The following is a 21,990-nucleotide window of genomic DNA, read 5'->3' as shown; positions in this document are numbered from 1 at the left end:
CAGGTTTGGATTTTTGTCCAGGATGTCTGACTCCCAGCTTTGAGTTTACCACTACACTCACCCTGCTTCTTCCCACAAAAACAAAACAAAACAACAACAACAACAAAAACAGCCTACCAGGGCCCATGCATATATTCAATTGCTTACTGGATAGATCTTCTTGGTTATTTTGCAAACATTTCAAACTCAAGATGCCTCAGAGTAAACTCATGGTTCTTTACCAACTATTTATGCAGCACTTACTATGTACCAGGCATGGCTATAGATGCTGAATCTACTGAAATAACTTAAAGAGACAATCTCTAAATTCATGAAATTTACTGTTTGGTTGGGGATATAAACAGGAAAGGAAACAGGATCAGTGTATGATAAACACTATAAATAAAAATAAAGCAGAGTAGGTGGATAGAGAGAGATGGAGGGGGCTATGTGGAAGGTGTAATAATGGTCCCACAAATATTTCCACCGTTTAATCTCTGGAATCTATAAACTATGTTGCATTATATGGAAAAAGGGATTTTGCAGATATGATTAAAGTTAAAGATGCAGATATTATCCAAGATGCAGATGTTATCCAGGATAATGTGGATGAGCCCAATATAATCACACAGGCCATTAAAATAGAAAAGTCAGAGATATGGGTAAAAACAATGGAAGAAAAGGCAGGAGAGATTTAAAGCATGAGTGAGACTCAACTGCTATGAATGGCTTTGAACATGGCGGAGGAATGTGGCATCTCATAGAAGCCAGGAACAGCCCTCATCTTACGGTCCGTAAGAAAATGGGGATGTCAGTCCTACAGTCACAGGGAACTGAGTGCTGCCAACAACATGAATAAGCAGGAAAGAAATGTTCCCCTAGAGTCTCCAGAAAGTAGCACAGCCTTGCCAATGCCTTCATGTTAGCCTGGTAAGACCCAGACTAGACTTGTGATCTACAGAATGATAGGCTAATAAGTTTCTGTTGCTTTAAACCATTAAATTTAGATAATTTGTACCAGCAGCAACAGAAAACTAATGCAGGCCATTTTAAGTAGCATAGCTGGGGAAGATCACTCTAAGCAGATACCTGGAGAGACAGCTGAGGGAAGAGCCTCCCAGCACCACCCCCCCCACAAAAAAAAATGGCCCTGAAGTGAAAAGAACTTGGAGTGTATAAGGAACAGCAAGGAGGCCAAGGTGGCTGGAGTGAGGGGAGAGCTGTAGAAGCTGAGATGACATGAGAGGCCCAAGCCAGCACGTGTGGAGACATGTAGGTCATGCAGCTTTGGATTCTATCCTGAGCATGATGGGAACACATTTTGGCATAGTCATCACCCACTTGTAGTTTAAAAGTTCTCCTGTGGGTGTTGTAACAAGAGTGGACTGAATGGGACAACAATAGCAGGGAGTACAGTTAGAAGACTTTTTCGATTGTTATCCAACAATCCAAATAAGAGAAGAAGAGAGTTTGGACTAGGGTGACAGAGGCAAAATAATGAGAAGTGGTCACATTTAAGATATATTTGAAAGTCAGAGTCCACTGTATTTTTATGGCAGCTTGGAAGTGGGGTGGGAAAGAGAGAAGCTGGGGTGAACAGCTGAGCACATCTTGCTGCTGGTCAGTGAGATGTAAAAAAGTGTAGTAGAAGAAGGTTGGGGAGATTAAGCGTTTGGTATTAGACTTAAGTTTTAGATGTCACTTAGCCATCTAAGTCAAGATATCAGATGGGCTGTTAGGTATGAGTCTGAATTCAATGATAATTTGGAATGGAGACATGTAGCAGGCAGAATAATTACCCACAAAAGATGTCTACATCCTAATACCCAGAATCTGTTAATATATTATGTTACTTGGCAAGGGGAAATTAAGGTTGCAAATGGAACTAAAGTTGTTAAATAGCTGACCTTAAAATAAAGAGGTATTCTGGATTATATGGGTGGACCCAATGTAATCAACAGGATCCTTAGATCTCCAAGAGATAGGCAGAAGACTCAGAACTAGAGAGATAATGTCATGAGAAAAACTCGACTGGCCAATGTTGGCTTCAAAGATGGTAGAAGGTGGCTTTGAAGATGATGGAAGGGGCCACATGCCAAGGAATGGGGGCAGCCTCTGAAATCTGGAACAAGGAAATAGATTCCTCCTGATAGTTTCCAGAAAGGAACACAGTCTGCCAACATGAGTTTAGTTCAGTGAGACCCATTTCAGATTTCTGAGCTACAAAACTGTAGGGTAATACATTTGTGTTGCTTTAAGCCACTAAATTTGTGATAATTTATTACAGCAGCACTAGAAAACTAATATAAGGTATAATTTCTCTAAAACTTGTTTTTTCTTCATTGTATCATATCTGGTGTATAGTGTTTTTCTTCAGTGTACCATAAATGGGTGAATAACATAAACTTCACCCATTTGTTCAAGCAGAAATATGTGCTGCTCTTGATTCCTTCCTCTCCTTCATGCTCCCAACTCAATCAATACCATGTTCTCTAGAGCCTACTTACTAAATATTTATTCAGAGTTACCCACTGTACCATTTGTCTTATGCAGATCATGATCATCATTCCCTTTTGGAAGGGAAGAGGGGAACAGCACACACCCACCATCCAATCTTCTACCAGCAGTCAGAATATGTTTTTTAAAATGAATATTTCAGGTAATTTTTCTCTCTCCTTGAAATTCTTCAATGGCTTGTTTGTTCACCCAGAATAAAGTCCAAACTGCTTGCCATGGCTTAGAAGGTTCCCCAAGGTTGCCTGTCTTCAAGCTTGTTTGCTAACACTTGTTCTTACACTAAACTTCTTTCAGATCCTAGAAAGCATTAGGAAGCCTCCTCACTTCAGGTGTTGGCATGCTCTTCCTTGTCCACTGACTCCCCTTGGTAGAAAAAGACTCCCATGTACCACACCCCAACACCCATCCACCTTCAGGTGCCAGCTTTCTCCCCTCAGATTGTGCCCAATCGCCTCAATTGTTCTCACCCTTGTATCAGAACCTTGAACTTTTGCTTCAAGACACATCACAATAATTAGTGTTTTATCTGTGTCCACGAAAGCAGGGCTTTTGACGGATTTGTTCCTAGAGTCCTGCACATAGTAGGTGCTCAGTAAATAATTTTCAAATGGTAATTCTCACTGAAGAGCTGCAAATTACTATGTTTAAAGTCCCTGTGATGGTTCCTATGCCATTTTTTAGTAGTTATTTCCTGGAATCTCCATACTAATGAAGGATTTTGATACTTTCATTATAAAAATGTAATGTTTGAATGTTTGTGCCTATCACCATTTTTACATTCTTGACTCCCCCCGCCCTTGAAGATACACAGTAAATTGTAGGTGAGAAAATGGTTTTTTTTTTCTTGCATTTATAATGTCATTCAACAATCATTTAACAAGTATTTATTGATACTTGTGTTAATCTCTGAGTTCCGAGAATACATAAGTGAATAAAATAGTCTCCATTTTTATGTAGTTTGCATTTTGTGTGTGTGTAGATAGGGTGAGGGGAAGTCAGAAAGTAAACAATCCGAAAATTATAGAAATCATTAGACAGTAATAAATGTCAGTCAGAAAGGAGTGTGTTTGTGTGGGCGCACGCACTCGTAGTGTTAATTTTTTACTTAAGAGATCAGGAAAGCTCCTCGAATAAACGACATTTGAACAGAGAACAAGAGCAATCAAGGAGTCTGTATCATGTCACAGTGAAGCCTGCACAGTCAGGAATCTTGCTTTCTAAATTCGAATCGCAGATTGCCAGTTACAACCTCTACGCGACTGAACAAGCACTTTGACCTGTAAGCCTTCCTCTTAGCTGTAAAAGGACAATATTACAAAGCTCAGAGGCGTGTTACAAAAAAATGCTCAGCAAAGAAACGAACACAAAAACAGAGAGTTCCATTAAAAATCCCAACGTGACACTGAGCATTTGGGAAACCAACTCTGGGAAACCCACCCCACCCCGGCACGCATACCCCCCCTCCCGCCTCTGGCCGGAGCGCACCTAGTAATTGGCTACTCAACCCTTCTGTCCCGCCCCACCCCGGCTTCCAGGCCAATCCCGCCGTTTCACAAAGAGGCGGGTTCCCAGGGGTTGGCCGAGTGGGCGGTGCCCGTGACGTCTGGAGACGCGTTACGTCACGGTAAGCGGAAGTCGCGGCTGCTGTTTTGAAATCTGGCAGCCCGGGTCTTCCCAGCTCCCGCTCACGCCGAGCACCCGACCCCTGACCCCTACAGTCCGAGCCCTGCCGGCCTGAGGCCGCAGCCGCGCCATGGCCACCCCTCCGTTGGCGGCGTCGGGGATGGCGCCCGGGCCCTTCGCCGGGCCCCAGGCTCAGCAGGCCGCCCGGGAGGTCAACACAGCATCGCTGTGCCGGATCGGGCAGGAGACGGTCCAGGACATCGTGTACCGCACCATGGAGATCTTTCAGCTGCTGAGGAACATGCAGGTGGGAAGGTGGGCGTGCGTGGAGCCAGAGGGATGCTTCTGGGAGGGAAGCGGGCGCTGGCTTAATCGTTAGGTGGAGTCCCTGTGTCAGGTTTTAGTTTGAAACTCGGTTCTTGGCCCGCTCATGGCCGAAGAATGACTAGATACACCAAAGTTAGGCAAGCACGAAAATGAGATATATTGAGAAGAGAAAGGATTATAGGACAAGAGCAAGATGTAGGTTTCCAGAGCATGGTACATACGCCACAGATGAGGACTGGACCCATTGTCGCAGCAGGGCAAGCAACAGGAGGGGCTGAGAGAGAGATTGGCTGTGGTCTGCGTCTTATTTTATAGTGCCCGGATAGGGACCGCCCTCATGAGGGAACCACTTTGATTGGACAGTTGGGAGTCACATGACCTGAGCCTTAACTACACATGTGGGTTCTAGGTCACTTTCCGGACTTTATGGTACCTATGCAGCTTGGCCTGTGGGTTAGAGTCCTCTGCATTCTTTTGCAGCTGGTGGCGCCAAGTTCTGATGGGCAGATTTGTAGGGTATTCCCTCCTCTGCCAGGTATGGAGACTTAGGATGGGGCAAGACCAAGATAGGAACAACAGCACCCATTTTCGTCCCTAGGAGACCCGGAATCCCTTGCTATCTACCTAACACCTGGACATCAACAGGGCTTCCCTGGGCAAATCTTAAGTGTAGGGTCACCTCCATTTACACTCAGAAGTGCCCCCCAAGGATGTGTCTGTTTTTGTTTTCTTGTGTCAGTTTTTACATTTAATCGTTGTGGAATTATTCTACTTAAAAGTGTGGCCCTAGCCTTACTTTTTCCAAGGTGTTGATTGACTAATTCATTTTCCTCCGTTGATTTCAGGTGCTGCTTTGTATGTTCTATTGTATTCCACTTAGCTACCTATCTTTTATGTATTAATGCAAAACCTATCTTATATTTTTCAAGGCTCTGTAATGTATTTACACTTATTTTTCAGAATTGCCTTGGCTATTCTTGCTTGTTTATTTTTCACATGTACTTTAGAATCACCTTGTTTAGTTCTAAGAAAAAAACCTGTTAGCATTTTTAATAGTTTCATTCAACCTAGAAAGACTTGACATTATGATGTTGAGTCTTACTAACCAGGAACATGCAATAAATATCCTTTTCTTGTTTCCCTATGAAGTATTTTAAGTTTTCATTTTTGTCTTGAGATTTTTAAAAGTTTATTCCTAGATATTTTATCTTTTTTGTTTCTATTGTAAATAGGATCTTTTCCCACTTTTTGTTTTTTATAGATGAAAGCAAATCTATTGCTTTCACTCTATTAATTTTGAATTCTCTTATTGAATTCTCTTATTTTTAGTAGCACTTTATCATATCATTTGTAAATAGTAATGATTATGCCGTTTTCTTTTCGATGTTTCAACCTTTTTCTTTTCCTCTTTTTCTTCTTTAATTGCATTGGCCAGTGCCCCCAGAACAGTGTTCACTTGTCGTGTGTCTTAGCAGGCATCTTTTTTATGTTCCTGACCTTATAGCAATGCTTCTTATGTTTCCACATTAATCATGATGCTGACTTTTTAACTGAGATAAATGTATTTTATCACATTGGAGATTTTTAACGTTGAGTTTTATGTTCAAATGGGTTTTGAATTTAGCTGAATGCCTTTTTAGTGTCTAGAGATATGATGATATGTTTATGGTTTTTCACCCATATTCATAAGGGAGGTGGCTATTGATCAGGTTTTCAGCTGAACCACTACACCATAGTACATCAATGGATGTTAGACACTATTGCCACATATACTCTGAAGTATGGAAACCTTGTCTCTCATATTCAGTGCTCTACTCCAGCATCCAGAACAGTGCTTCACACATGAAAGGTGTGTGGCAATTTTTTGAATGAATTAATTATTCCCTTTTTTTAGAAACTGATTTACTGTATAAAAATTCAATCCAAGCTAAGTCAGCAAATTTAAGGAGAGTGATTCTCTGCATTTCAAAAGGATTTGTTTTCCTTTATGAAAGTATTTATCAAGAGTTCTTTTACAGGACACACTTCTTAATGAATTTTAAGTATATATTTATAAGTAAAAACTCATTAAAGTAAAACAATTCAGACTGCACTATGAAACCTTCTGTGTGTGTGCGCTGTACTAAGTATGGTGATATAAACCTTAATTTTTATTTCTGATTAAATAGAAAATATGGACAAAGTCTTAAACCCAGTAAATGCCACAATAAAGATACAGAGTGCTTCTCTAGGCAAGATAAAATCATGAAACTCCTCACTCTCACCCAAGAAAAGAAAGCAGGCATTCATTTAAACTTGGCTCTGAATTGTTAGTGTCTGTGAAAGTTCATATTAATAAATTGAGAGTTCGTGAGGGGAATTCTTAAATTGTATTGGGAGATGAACCCTTAATGCCTTTCCCCTTAAAATGTTTTGACTAATTCAGCCTTTGGTATTTTATCATATTTCTTGGAATCATTGTGGCGTGCTTTAATGCTTGACAATTTCTGAAAATTCTAACAATGTCTCATTTCAAGTAATTTCAGAAGATTCATATCCTTAACTCATAAACCATTTTATTACAGGAAATTTGGAAGTGAGAAGAAAAAAAGAAAATAAATTATTCAAGCCTATCTACCTAATACATCTTTTATCAACTAAGTGTAGGCCTTTCTAGTCTTTTTTCATGTTTATGGTTTTAATGATTGTATGTCCTATTTTCTTTTCTCTCCAAACATTGTATCACACTTTTTTTTCTTTTTTCTTGCATTCCTACCTGATCTGTTTAAAAAAGAAAAAAAGGTTAACTGAGGTCTAGAAAGACTGATCTGATCTCTTAGCTATTAGATAGATAGTACCTTGGTTTTAAATTACCTGATTCTAATCCCCAAGATAAGTACAAAGGTGAACTCCTACAAATGAAAACAAATGTATACTAGAAAACATGGTACTATATAAATATTCTTGATTTAAGTATTAGGATGATTCTACAGATCAAATTGTGGGAATAAAATATTGTAAATGTGTACAGAGAAGGAAAGATTTTGTTCATGAGTTTCAGCAATGCACAAAAGGTATGTTACTAATAAATGGGCATGTATTACTCTTATTCTTAAAATTGCACTTGATTAGTTGTGGAAAACAATTGCTTTTATGAAGTACTTAAAAAGTTTTTCCTTTTGTTAGCTTTGCTTACAGAAAATCTTGATTTTCATTATTTTATATTTTTATTATTTTGCCCGGTAAGCTGCCAAATGGTGTCACTTACCATACTGGAACATATCAAGACCGGTTAACAAAGCTACAGGACCATCTTCGCCAACTTTCTATTCTCTTCAGGAAGCTGAGATTGGTCTATGACAAGTGCAATGAAAACTGTGGAGGAATGGATCCCATCCCAGTAGAGGTAAATTTCTGTGATAGAGGGAGGATGAATGTAAAATGTAAGATGGTTTCAAGATACTCGTAATTTTTTTCCCTTATGTCTTTCTCCTATTTTAGCAATATTTCCAGATTTTGAATTTTATTGGTTTCACTTTGACCAGAGAAGATGAAAATGTTATATATTCATAGAATTACTACTGTATTTTCATGTTAATAATTTCATGTACACTTTGACATCCAGGCTTACAGTGATTTTTGTTGTTGTTGAGAAGGGGTCGTCTGAGGCAATTTTTATCATTGCTGTCAGTGTTTCTTTTAATTAAATCAGTGCATGCAGTTTTTAGGAGTTTTTAGGTAGTTTTAATAGTATTATAAAATACTTTTAAAGTAGTTTTCATGAAAGTGGCTTACAGATAAGATATTTTTCATCATTATTAATTTAGATTTGTTGTTTAGCCCAGTGGGATCACTATATTTTAAAAATATATTCTCTAAATTTAATCTTGGGTCACAGATATATTTAATTAATTAGGTAAATGCTATATCTATAGGTGGCCCTTTCCTGTTGACAAGTTATATGTCTGCCACCAAAGGTAGCTGGGAAGCATAGACGTCTCTTACTACATGTAAAGAAGAATTTCATGTGATCAGTGCTTCCGTTTTGAGCGATCAGCATGTAAGAGATGAACAAAGAGTAAACTGCAGAAGAGCCTGAAAAGAAGGGAACGGAAGTTGTGGGGAAAAGATCAGAAATGTAGTCGACATTGTCAGATGCTGCAGAGAAGTCAAAATAAGGAATGAAAACTGCCTAGTAGACTTTGCTAGATAAAAATTGTTGGTATGTTTGAACAGAGCTTCAGTGAAACGGTTGCAGCACAAAGTCAGATCGCTGTGGGTTGAAGATTAAACAGGAAGTAAGGAGCTAGAGCCAGCAAGTGGATATCAGTCTTTCAAGATGCTTAGATAAAAACAAGAGAGGAAAGCAGTGGATAGGAGGAGGAATGGAATCGAGGGTTTGGGGAGTTTTTTCCGTCCAAATAGAAGAGACCAGAGCATGTTGAGATAATAAAGGAAGAAACTGTAGGGAGAGGTTGGGGGAAGGGGATAAATAATGGAAGACAATAAGGCAGAGGAATCAGCACAGGACTGGAGCTGATCATCTTCAGGAGGAAGGACAGCTTCTGCATTAGGAGAAAGGAAAGCAAGAAAAGGAGACTGTAGATGTGGGTAAGTTTATATTTGTCCCAAGAATTCAAATAAGTTTGGCCAGATGACTCCTAGTTTTACCATTTATTAATGCTTTTGGCTTATTCCTGCATTGGTGATATATGATGATGTTAGAGACTAGATGATTCCTGAAGTCTGTCACATGTATGAGGGGCTTCATCCAGTAAGTTTCATCACAAACCGTACATACTTAATTATAATTCTGCTATAAGTTTCATTGCTATGTAAATGTGTTTCTCCTAAAAAAAAATCCTCACGGCTAATAGAACTTAAGACATCTAGAAATTCACGTAGACACTGAAGTTTTGGATTGCAAGTTATCAACATTTATGTAACGCACATCTGTGAAGTTCCTTTCTTGTATAAATGCAGGAAAGCCTGTTTAATCTATCTCAATAGACTAGAAATCTCTTAGGGGCAGGAATCACTTCTTGTTTGGCATTTTTGCAGCCTTACCCAATGTCTAGCAATTAAATATTTGCTGACTGAATGAGTAGAGTATTATTTAATTATATGCTACACCCAGTGTTATAAAGACTGTTTTGCAAAAGAAACCTGAAAGGGTAATGTATAGAATTCACTGAAATGATAAACTACTAAAGTTCTTGTTTCATGCCATCAAATTGAAATTTATTTTTATACTAATAGAAGTATAAAAGTTGACCTTAATTGGATACATTCTTTATACCAGTGTAATCAGAAAATTTGGGTAATATTTTTGACTTTTAACTTTTGTTCATCACTCCCAGCAACTTATTCCATATGTGGAAGAAGATGGCTCAAAGAACGATGACCGGGCTGGCCCGCCTCGTTTTGCCAGTGAAGAGAGGCGAGAAATTGCTGAAGTAAATAAAGTGAGTTGTTAGTCTGTACATTTTATGTTTGAGTTATTGAGAAAAATTACTAGGAAGTCTAATGTAACTGAAAAACATAATTTGAATTATTGAATTACATGAAATTGTTTCTGTGGCATACTTAACCTATTTAGAATACAGCCAAGAACTAAAAGGTAAGCAGAAATGCTGTCTGAATAGTCAGAAGAGAAATCACAAAATTCATTCAATAAAGCTCTTAGAAGCACTCCCTAGGCAGTCAGCCACAACCTATTTACTTTTTTCTTTTCTAGGCAGAATTTTGCCTTTCTAGCTTGCAGCATATTTGGAGCAGCAAATGATAAAAATTTACAGATAGGAAATGTGAATGTCTCAACACCTGAATAAGAAAATGAGAGAGTTATCAAAGCATTATCCTAGCTACCTTAACCCCACAAAAAGTATCTGACTGGAATGTATTTATTACTAAATACTTTCACAGAAGATAATGTTAAGATAGTTCTTATGAAACAGAGAAATAGGGGAAGTTGTCAGTTCATTCTATCATGGAAACGTGGCCCAAGCTTACCAAAATCTAATAGAAATAGCACAATGAATAAAACTACCAACCTCATTCTTTCACTTACAAATACAGATCACCCCTTCCTGAAATTCTTAATTCTAGTTAATAGAATTAATCAATGTATTAACAGTCTATCATAGCCAAAGAGGGTTTTCTGAGGTATATGAGGATAGTTCAACTTATGTGTGTGTGTGTGTGTGTGTGTGTGTGTGTGTGTGTGTGTGTGTGTGTGTGTATAAAATAATATCAGTAGACTACATTGGGAAAAAAAAATTTCTTATGTGTCTAAAATGATGATTGAATTCCACACTGGTTGCTGGCTGGGCACGGTGGCTCATGCCTGTAATCGTAGCACTCTGGGAGGCCAAGGTAGGAGCATCGCTTGAGGTCAGGAGTTTAAGACCAGCCTGAGCAAGAGTGAGACCCCATCTCTACTAAAATATTAATTGAAAAAATCAGCGGGGCATGGTGGTACACACCTGTGGTCCCAGCTACTCAGGAGGCTGAGGCAGGAGGATTTACTTGAGCCCAGGAGTTTGAGGTTGCAGTGAGCTATGATGATGCCAGTGCACTCTACCCAGGATGACAAAGCAAGACTCTGTCTCAAAAAAAAAAAAACCACAGAAAAAAGAAATACTGATTGCTGATTCAAAGAGCACTTAAAACTACTAACAAGATAGTGATTTTTTAAGAATTTTTTATTTCACATAAATAATCAACAGTTTTCATGCAAGTGAAATACAGAGTATTCCTGTTAAAAACAGGCATAAAATAAGATGCTTTACACACTATGTTTAATATTATTTTACAAGACAGTAAATAATGACAGTAAATACTGACATTATAGACAGTAAATAAGACAAATAAATGTTGGGAAGTAGGAATTATAATATTATGTCCAAGCTTGTTAGAATGCTCAAAGAAACTAAGTTGATAAATAAAGTCTGTAAGAGTTCCATAAGAGGGCTTATTACAAGATTGATACCATGGTCTTAAAATGCTGTAAACCAATTACATTATAAGATTCCATTAACAATTGTAACAGTAAATATTGAATAGATAGGAATTATATCAGTGATATGTGTGAATAAATTTATTAAGATACATAAAAGAAGCTTTGGAAAGTTAAAAGGATACATAAAGTTCTTGGGCTGGCAATAAATTTTATAAAAATGCCACTCTTGATTACTTCATAGTTTTCATGCAGTAACAATCCAAATTTAAATAAGACTTTTCTTGAAAGCATGCAAAAATAATAGGATTTTAAGTGGAATACCAATCAAAAAACAAATCTAAATAAAACCAAATGGAATTTTTTCTTGAAATTATATAAAAATATTAAAGAAAATTCTGATAAATATGAGTAATAAAGCAGAATTCTTTGCTTCAAAAATTAAAATGTTATATGAAGCATATTATAAAAATAGTAATTAAGCATATAACATTGGTACAAGAATAGACAGATTAGTAAAATAATCTAGCCAGAAAAACAGCCTTCCTTAATATGTATGAGAATTTGATATTACAGAAGAGGGATTGTGTAGAAAATTGGTCTTTAAAAATGGAAACTTTGGGGGTGAAATTAAACTAGATTTTTATATTTCACCATATTTCAAAATGAATTTCAGAGTTGAAGATAAGACCTGCAAAACAAAACATTGGATAATTAAAATAAAAATATTTAAAAACTCAAGAAAAAGGGAAAGGTTGGATATATCTTATAAATAAAATGTTATAATTCTTTTTTAAAAAGTGAAATACAGATTAAGAATATTCCTAGCAAATTTGATAGTAATAAATGAGTATCATAATAAAGAACTCACAGTAAGAAATTGGTAGGGGATTGGGAACTTTTAATTTAGACCTTGATACATAACTACTGTTTAGTAGTCCAGACATGTAAGACATTCATTTACTAAGAAGTGTTATATATTTCTCTTGATAACATATATATCAATTAACAATGAATGTGTTCTAATTTTTATTTTTGTCTGTATAAGGGTACTTTTTATAAAAATACAATGAAATATTTATGTAGATAAAACACCATTATAATGGTAACTTTGACTTCAGAGTACCACACATGTAACATAATTATATTAATAGTTCTCTACCATAGAGGATTTTATAATATTTTGGGAAAAATAAAGCTGTGTAAATTCAGAAAGATACTTTTTCTAAATATAGATTTCATTTGACTTTTCATTTTTCTAAGTTCCTCTTTCTTTTCTCTTCCAATTTGATGGCTTAGAAATAACTTATACTTGAGTTTTTAAAAAAAAGACCTTTCATATAATCAGAATATGGTAATACTTTGAGCGTGTGTAATCACAAAATCTTACTAGCTGTTGACCTAGAGTTTTGTGAATTTTAAGTGAGGGGTATAATTGATACAAAGGATATGATGTATAAAAAGACTTCTTTCTCCACGTGAGAATTTAGCTGTCCTTACCCTCTCTCTCCTGACCCCACCTATATAATTTCCCCACAAAACTTTTCAGTACAGTAATATCATAATTGAGGTTCAATAAATATTTTGTGTTCACACAATTATGGCTTCATAAATATTGTTTATTGCTAAGCCACATAACAAACCAGAGTTACATTTCCTTGGCTGAAAAATTTTTTGTTTTCCTGGAGTTAATAATCACCTCTTTAATTTTCTAAAATCTTAGTTTTTTATGCATCTATGGCAGCATCTCAGTACTGTTTTCTGCCTTTCCATCAGTCAAAGTCATCAGGCAATTTCTTGGTTCTCACTCTGCCCTCCTGACTCCTCTTTCCTCTTGCTAGGTCTAGATCTCTAGACGGAATGCTCTCTGTGCCTGCCGTGTGGCTATTGCCTGGGGCTTTCCTTCACCTCTTCTGTTGGTTTTACTTTTTCCTTATCTTATATTTTCCACTCTCTTGATTTTCACCCTTGTCAGTAATGTACATATCTCAGTGGCTTCTTTAGAAGGAATGCAGAGACTTAAGTTTTGAGTCCTCACATATCTGAGCAGTTGATAGTCTGGCTGGCTATAAAATTTCTACTTTATGAATTATTTTCCCTAAGAAATTTGAAGGCATTCCTCCATGATCTTCTATTAATAGTATAGGGTTTGGCAAACTTTTTCGTAAAGGACCAGATAAATAGTCAATATTTAGGCTTTGTGGGACACACGTGGTCTCTGTTGCAACCTAAAAGCCATCCTTACCTTTCGGGCCTTAAAAACAGGTCATGCATGGACCATAGTTTGCCAACCCCTATTTTGTTCTGTTGTCTCTCCACATGGAAGCTCTAAAAAATCTGATGAGTAGCTGATGCTTACATGTGAGCCATTTATGTTTAACAGCGAGGCACTAGAAAGTTAATTGGAAGCATTGTAAGTTGGCTTCCTCATAGAAGGATTGGGAAGCAGGTTGGCTTTTCTCTTTGGGAGATCCCCTACTATCAGGTTCCTGAGGTTTTTTTCTTCAGGGCTATTCAGTTTCTTCAGAGAAGACTCTTCCAGTGCCCTACAGAGGGAGATATTCTCTTGTCTTTCCGGAAGCATGATGGGAGGAGGAAGTGTTCTGGGGGGCCCAGAGTTCAGGGGCACACTCCCTGTTTTCAGCTTTTCACACTCCCCTCTTTCAGCCTTTCCTCCAGTTTTCAGGCCTCACCTGGTGCCTTTGCGATGGTCTCTGTCTCTCGTTCGTGGTGGATCAGCTCTGTTCTCAGCAGCATCCCTCCTGCATCCCGTGGGCTGTACTTCCCTCCTTTCTAAGCCATTTACCACCCCCTCTTTACTTTTCATCTTAAAACTTACCACCTCGCATCTGCTGTTGTCTCCTTTCTGATCACTTTTCTCCACGTGGGCTTACAGCTTTTTTATTCCTCTTCTGCCATTTTTATTAGGGCTTTGAGAAAAAGAAGAGATAAACACATGTGTTTTAGTCCACAATGTTTATATGGAACAGGTTTATTTCAGTACACTAAATAGATACACAGTATTTCTGAAAGTTTGTTTATAGAATAAAAGTCAGTATTTCAAATTTTGTTTTCCCATTTATACTTCAGACATTTGAGATCTCTTCCTTTGATTAAACCACTTGGATCTGTTCTAACTGCTTTTAACTTCAGGATAAAACATGTTTTAGTTAACATGATATGCACTGAAAGTTACTACAAAGAGGAAAGAATCAGTTTAGATGTTTTAAATTAACCAGGTTTAAAGCTAAGCCCTGTGTTTCTATGGGAATTGTTTTTTAAAAGAGAATTTAGAGGAAAAGTATCTGTTCTGGAGTGTTATGGGGAAGTATTCATTTAATGCTCTTGTAACTCTTCTACTTTGTGAGAATTCTGCCTATATTTTGAAAAAGCACTAGAGAATTAGGTTGTGAGCAGAGGTAAAAGATGGAAGAAGGCTAAGATTTGGCTAACTTAAATTTAAATACCAAATAAAGAAGGAAGGAGAGTATAAAGTTAACTACAAAAACCAAGCAAATTGTGTTTTCTGACCAAAAGGGGTTTTTAATTCATTCCTTAAAAAACGTTATAAATGTGAATTGAATGTAACATATATTCTGACTGTTAACAGAGTAATGTTATGTATAGTTAACACAACTAATGTATTTTATTCTTTTTCTCCAACTTCTTTAAGCATTGTATCCATTCTAAATATAAGATTAAAATATATGATTAAAATTTTTTTAAACATTGAGTTCATGATCCATTGACACATATATTTTCTGCCTTAATGGCACACACAACTGAAAGTGTTTCTCATAGTGAAAATTATTTTTATTTTTAAATAGCTGACTATAGAGGATAAAATGTTACACTAATTATGTTATAGAATCTAAAAATGAATAATTTTTAATAATAGTCATGTGGGTTTTATTGGATACTAAAGGGCAATATTTAAACAAAAATAAGAATAAGTTTTGGAATAATTGCTAAGGATTTTTGTTTGCATGCTTGTTTTTTCCATTCTTTTAGGGTTTGGGGAAAGCTTTTTAATTTGGCTTTTGTTATTTTTCCTTTGAACATCCAACTATTTGTTTGCCTGCTCTGTGCCAGGCATTGTCCTACGTACTAGAATTTCTGCCATGAACCAGCCAGTTGTGTTGTCTACAGTCATGTTTGTTTCAGATGAATGGGCGAATTTCTTCTTGGAGAACATAAGATTCTCCAATGGAAACAAAGCAGCACCTGTTCCATGCACCATTTCATATTTTGATGGATATTTACAAAAACAAAAATAGTGTGCCATATTTTCAATACATTGGCATTTGGTTATATTAAATAACTGAGTTGCTTTATGGATCTATAAATCTATAGATCTACCAAGCTATAAATCAACCAGTAATAAAATTATATTCTTTGCATTCAATTTAAATTATTCAGAATTTTATTACAATGCATATTTTTTTATTCAAAATAAGCTACATGAAATAAGTAGATTTATATACCCATTTAGTTGACCCTCATTTAGTCATTTTCAAAATATTACTATATCATTGTATAGTTGAAATTGTACGGAACATATTGATGGATTGTTTACTATATATTTAGTTTTTATGGTCTGTTTGGTTTCTAACAACGCATACACCACCAGTGCCTACCATAGTGCCGTGAAACTTTGAGGTCCACAATTTGTAGTTAGTATTTGATGTAAATCGTCATGACAAAATGGCCTAGTTTTAATAGTCATATTTTTGGTTTATTTGTTATAAATACTTTTCATTTTCTCTTCATATATCCTGGAATCCATAAACCCTGATACCCAAGTCAAGTGTGAATACTTGTTTGAAACTATATCCTTTAGGGACATCAGAATGAGTTTTATTTTTCTTAAAGCTATTCTGTTGATGGTAAAATGAAATTGAAAAAGGTAGTTGGTAGTATTTACACGGTTGACATAATTGAGTCCATGCATTCAGAAATTAAAGCATTTTTGATCAAATGTCACAGCCTTTGTGTGAATATTAAATTACATGATATGACAGCATAAACGTATTTTTTAAGTATTTATTCTACTTACAAGTTCACCTGTTAATGTAACAAATTAGGCACAGCTGATGGATTTTGAAAATAGCAGCTGTCAACCTCTGTTAAAATCAATCAGTGGCAAGATTGTATATATTAAACCCTATATCATGTCATGAAAATTTATTTACAATTTAAGCACTAATAAGCATAACTGTCAGCCTTGCTGTTGATAGTTTCATGATGTGTTTTGACTCTAGATATTTTACTTGTGTGCTAATTTTTTTTTACTTAAAACTTGGTGGCATCTTTGAGAGAAACTATCCCAAGAGCCTTAGAATATGTCATATTCTTTTTAAAAAAAATTTTACCATTGCCCAGAGGTGAATATTATTTTGAAAATACCCTATATTTTTTGGTTCTTACTTTATGTTTTAAGAATTAATGAGGCTTTGAAAAAAACCAAGTATGTCAGAATTTATATTTCCAAATGAGTATTCTTGAAAGGAGTCTTATTGGTAGGCTATGCATTTATATCAATGGTGAAACCAATGTGGGAGCCATTTGCAAGCCCTGTGTTGATACTGGTTATAGAGTCTGTTTTTAACCACTCAAGAATATAATTTTATTACTAATAAATTACTTCTTAATTTTTACTAAAAATGTGATCACTGAGCTTATTCACCAGACTTGGCCTTCAAATGGTTTTCAGCTGTCTCTTTAATTAAATCCTTCTTCTTTTTTTTTTTTCATAGATACAGGTTTGTCACCACTGAAAATGTTTTGGAGAAGCCATCCTACACATTTACCCAATTAACCTTTCATTGCAGTTTCATCATATTTTTTCCCCTTCAGGAATTTTAATTACCTACTAAGAAGCCTAAATTTATCCTCCTTCCAATCTTTGCTCACCAGTAATATTTCTAGACCCCAAACAAAAATATTTTCCTTGTTGACTTGCTCTGTCAGAGGCAGTGTCTAACTTTTGGGGTTCCATAGTATCTGATGTTTTCCTATGCCATCTGCCTTACAAAAGGGTATAATCTAGTCATGTGGGTGCTATCCTCAATTCTGATTAAAAGTTATATTCAAGATATGTCAGACCTTACTAATAATATTTTTTTTAAATCAGCTCACATTCTTTCTCTTCTTTTCATTCTTACTTAATTGCTCTTCTCCATATCCCTCCTAAAAAATTAGAATTGAGAGGACAACAAGGTAGCTGACATATTTCACAGCGAGGGGTGACGGTTCAGTTGCAGGCTATAGACTTCAGTGATGGTGAAGAGCAGCCAACTTTGAACCATTTTGAAGCCATGAATTAGTTCACAAAAGGAAATTTACTGATTTGCAATCGCTTGTCTATGTAACTGATTGTCATCTTATGTATGAGTATCCAGAAAGTACACCACCATCAGGGACCTTAGATTATATAATCCTATTATATACACAAGAAAACTGAGGAGATGGAATTTGTCTAAGATCAAATAGCAAGTTAGAGGCAAAGTTAGAACTGGGACTGGGATTGCCAGCTCCCTGATAGTGTGTCTTTACTCATGTGGTTCTGTTTTGATGCTACTCTTGATTGCTGGCAGAAGTGTCAGTTTCTTTGTGTCTGTGATGACAAGACTTTGTAGGTTTGGTCATTGCTGTCTCTCCCAGTAATTTGAGTGAATTTTGTTAGATAATATACACAACTGCTTAAATAACTGACTGCCACATACTCATGATGACAATTTAGAAGATGGGTGATCTGAAAACTGAACAAGGAGACTGAGTAACTAAAAATACTAACAGTATTTTCCAAGCACCATGTTAAAGTGAGCTTTAGAGTCAAGCCCTGTGTACCATATGGTCCTGTGTTGTATCTATGTTGTATTAATTCTTTCAAATATGAATTAAATTTAATTAGTATTAAAGATTATTAAAGTTTCTGTACATTGATTTTCTACTTTCCAATAAGGATATCTTGGTCTTCCCTTTTAACCACCCACTTCCTGTTACTTCTCTAACTATAGATAGAAGTAATGCAAGCAGTTTACTTAATCTTAGTTTGCTTTTTAATGAAATTGAAATTAAGATTTTTTTAGGCCTCTTTCTAATGAACATATACTAATTTATCTGGAGGTAGTTTAAAATAGTATCTTTAAAATTATCTAATTAAATATATTATCTCCAAATGTAATGTTTCCAAAGGGTTATTGAATAATAATTATTATTATAACAACTGATAAACACTGACCAGAAGATATCTGTTTTTATCTTGTTTTATCTAGGCAGATGTTTGCCACTTAGGCTTTGAAAGAAAGGTTTCTTAAAAAGGAGCTTATCCTCCGTAGTCTAGTAGAATCCAAGTATAGAGATACAGAGGCACATGCCGTGTCCATTCCAGGCATTCAGTAAATCTTAGTTGTGAAGAAAATTGCACTGGACACTGCCATTTTGTCTTCAGTTTTCAGAATTAGAAGGAGATTGCACTTCATGCTATGGGCAAAGAGTGACTTCTGCCATAGTTTTGAAAGACTGATTACATCAGGCATTATATTTTTCTTGTACTTTATTTTCTATTATATATTTAGGTTCTATGTCTATAAATAGCATTTGTTGAATGCTTATATGTCAGGCACAGTTCTAACACTTTACAGAAATCAGATCATTTAATCCTCAAAATAACTCTTATGAGATAGGTTCAATTATTATCTCCATTTTTCTGACGTGAAACTGAGGCACAGGGAGGCTAAATAATTTGACCGATGTCATACATTTAATTAGTGAAGGAGTCGAGCATCTGAACGCCCAGAATCTAGCTCTAGGGTATGTGCTCTTGGCTGTTGTGTTACACTACCCTTTAGAAAACCTGTATGCTTAGGTTTTAAATGTTTAGCATATTTTCTTTGATGCTGGAATGGAGGAGTAAACAGGGCCAGGGATCTAGAGCCATAGGCCTCTGTGAACTAAATTAGAATTTGGGATGCCTTTCAGTGAGCATTTGAGGCCAAAATGGGACTGAGACCATCTGCCTTATAGGAAGGAATATTTAGCTTAATTTCTATCTGGATCATTGAGAGTCCTAACTTATGACATTTTAATCTTTTAACTTCATGGTCTATATTTCATGAAACACTTTTGATAAATTCTTTTATTTCTACAGAAACTCAAACAGAAGAATCAACAGCTGAAGCAAATTATGGATCAATTACGAAATCTCATCTGGGATATAAATGCCATGTTGGCCATGAGGAACTAAACTGATATTTAAATTTCCTGCTTTACACTTGTTGTACTGTTGTTTTTTCCCTCAAGTATTTTTTCCCTTTGAAGAAGATTATTTATCTGCTTTTATTTTAGTCACAACTAAAACCCTATTTTTATATTATGGTTTTGTATTAAAGTATGCATCAAATTTTTTTAATGCTATCAATCCTATGAAAGATTATTATAATAAAATTTGATAGAGTTTGTGTTTTGGTTAATCTTCATGAATTTCTTAGGGCAAAATAAAGTTTTGTAAATAAATTTTTTAATTTGATCAATAGTTTTATTTATTTCCATTATCATTTTAGAAGAAAATAAAGATTTAAATATTTCTGCCAATAAATATCAAGTACAGCCAATGTGTGGTACAAATTAATTAAAATTAATAATATAAATTACCATTTAAGCTCAATTTTTTTAATTCAGTTTTATTCCCAAACCAGTTAAAATGAGAAAATAGTTAACTTGTATGTTGTCGTATAAGTATATGAAAATTACTTCTGTCATGTTCAAGTGTTGGTCTTAATTGAAACGATCTGTCTCTAAAAGGAGAGAAATGAGTGATTTGAGGATGGTACAAACTGAAGTCACAACTGTGTGCTTACCTGCTACTTTAGGCCAAGAAGCAATCACCTATCTAATTTTTCAGTTACATCGTAAAGTAATCATGAGTGTGTTTTAGAAACAGTACATTTTTAGGAGTCTTAAAATTGAGATAGATCTACATGACAAGTACTTTTTTTTGGTCTACGACAAATCCTTTATAGATCACCCCACAGGAGCTGGTCTCTCAGATTATAAATAATAGATCCTCAAATGAGAGTTGGAGTCTTCTCAGAAAGAACTTTTCCAGCCTGATTCATAAGCCTTTACCTATCTGGCCTGAGTTCTGGCTCTATGAAAAATACTGCTATTTGACTTCTCTTGTATATGGATAAAGTTTCACTGGAAGGTTACACAAGAAACTGGTAACCGGCTTCCTCTGGGGAAGGAACTGAGTAGTTGAGGATCAGAGTTAAGAAGGCTGACTTTTCATCATATACCTTTTTGTACCTTTTGAATTTTATAACACTCGAAATTATTGGCTGTTCAAAAAATAGGCAAAATTTCATTTTAAATTATGCAAATTCCCACCTCTAACAGGTGACAGAACACAAGAAAACAAGACAAACCATGCAGGCATCTTTAGACCCTCTAACTACATTTGTCAAGGCGGTTCTGAGCAAGACCACTGTTAACACAAGGAGCTGACCCTACCTATAGAGGAAAGCTCTTCAGAGTTACAGAGCTGAAGGAAAAGGTATATGAAACAGACAAGGAGAAGAAGCGGGGCCAATAGTCCAACTTAGAACAGTATACCATAATTTCTAAGTGTATTATAGTTTATTTGGACATGCAGGGTTTTTACAGGTTTTCATTACACAATATATTCTTTGCATGGTGTTACTCTTGTGAATTTAGTGTTTTGGTATTTACAACTTCTAAAACAGTTATAAAAATGTTTTAACCTAATGTTTTTGTTGTTTATCACACTCAACTGCTTAGATCCTCAAGGTGCCACAAGCTCAACTCTTGGAGGGAATGTGGAAATTGTATCCTTTCAGCTTTGGTTCTGTAGAAATTATCTCTACAATGGGGCAATAATCAGTGCAGCTACACTGTACTACAGAGCTGTATCCCCAAGTTCTGGGAGGGTATATTTTCAACTCAGAACTGACACTGGTCTACCCAGTCACAAGTCTACTTGGAACCAACTATGAATGTGGTGGGGGTTATTAAACACATAGACCCACTAACTCTCAAAGTTTCAACTTTTTGTTGAGGGAAAGCATGCCAAGAGATTGACAGGCAAAGAAAGGTGAATTAAATTGTCATGTGTGCCTTTGGACAAGTTAATCTGTGCTTTCTTGTCTGTAAAATGATGGATGAGACTAGTTAATCTCATATTCTATGTTAGAATTTTGGTTGAAAAGGTTAGAAACCCAATTCAAAATGGCTTCAGCCAGGAAGGGATTTCTTAGTTCCTGTAGTAAGAAAAAATGCTAGAGAGGAGCTCACAGAATCAAAGAAAATTGCAGGAACCAAGGCTTCAAGAATAGAACCAAGATTCGGTGCCCCCAGCATTCTTTATGTCCACCCCTAATTTCTGCCTATCTCTGTTTGTTCCGTCCTCTCTCCCTACAGACAGGCTTTTTCCAAATGGTGGGAAAGGTGGCCTTCCACATCTTTTCTGTATCCTGAACCCCGAGCTGGGCTGCTTCTCCAAGACTATATGAAGATATCTGAGAATTGATTCTAAAAAATTTGAGTGATGTAACTAACCTATGGACCACCTGTAGTATAAATGAGTA

General features: G+C 35.9%; 1 protein-coding gene across 1 annotated transcript; it reads left to right on the top strand.

Annotated features, from left to right (window-relative positions):
- The first annotated feature begins 4,109 nt into the window (after positions 1-4,109).
- On the top strand, positions 4,110-19,904 carry MED30 (mediator complex subunit 30). The gene is made up of 4 exons (XM_045560990.1): positions 4,110-4,426; positions 7,673-7,831; positions 9,786-9,890; positions 19,536-19,904. The coding sequence occupies exons 1-4, from the start codon at positions 4,250-4,252 to the stop codon at positions 19,629-19,631; spliced, it is 537 nt and encodes a 178-aa protein (XP_045416946.1). The 5' UTR covers positions 4,110-4,249; the 3' UTR covers positions 19,632-19,904.
- Positions 19,905-21,990: the final 2,086 nt, after the last annotated feature.

Source organism: Lemur catta, chromosome 9 (genome assembly GCF_020740605.2).
Source record: "Lemur catta isolate mLemCat1 chromosome 9, mLemCat1.pri, whole genome shotgun sequence".
In the NCBI taxonomy this organism is placed as follows: Eukaryota; Metazoa; Chordata; class Mammalia; order Primates; family Lemuridae; genus Lemur; species Lemur catta.
Note: the sequence above shows the minus strand (reverse complement) of the source record. Positions and strands in the feature narration are given on the sequence as shown.

What these genes read in the sequence shown, in the direction of transcription:
- MED30 (XM_045560990.1), top strand. Translation starts at nt 4,250, where the DNA reads ATGGCCACCCCTCCGTTGGCGGCGTCGGGGATGGCGCCCGGGCCCTTC. An exon ending in TGGATCCCATCCCAGTAGAG is followed by an intron (nt 7,832 to 9,785) that starts GTAAATTTCTGT and finishes CATCACTCCCAG; the next exon opens with CAACTTATTCCATATGTGGA. An exon ending in AAATTGCTGAAGTAAATAAA is followed by an intron (nt 9,891 to 19,535) that starts GTGAGTTGTTAG and finishes TTATTTCTACAG; the next exon opens with AAACTCAAACAGAAGAATCA.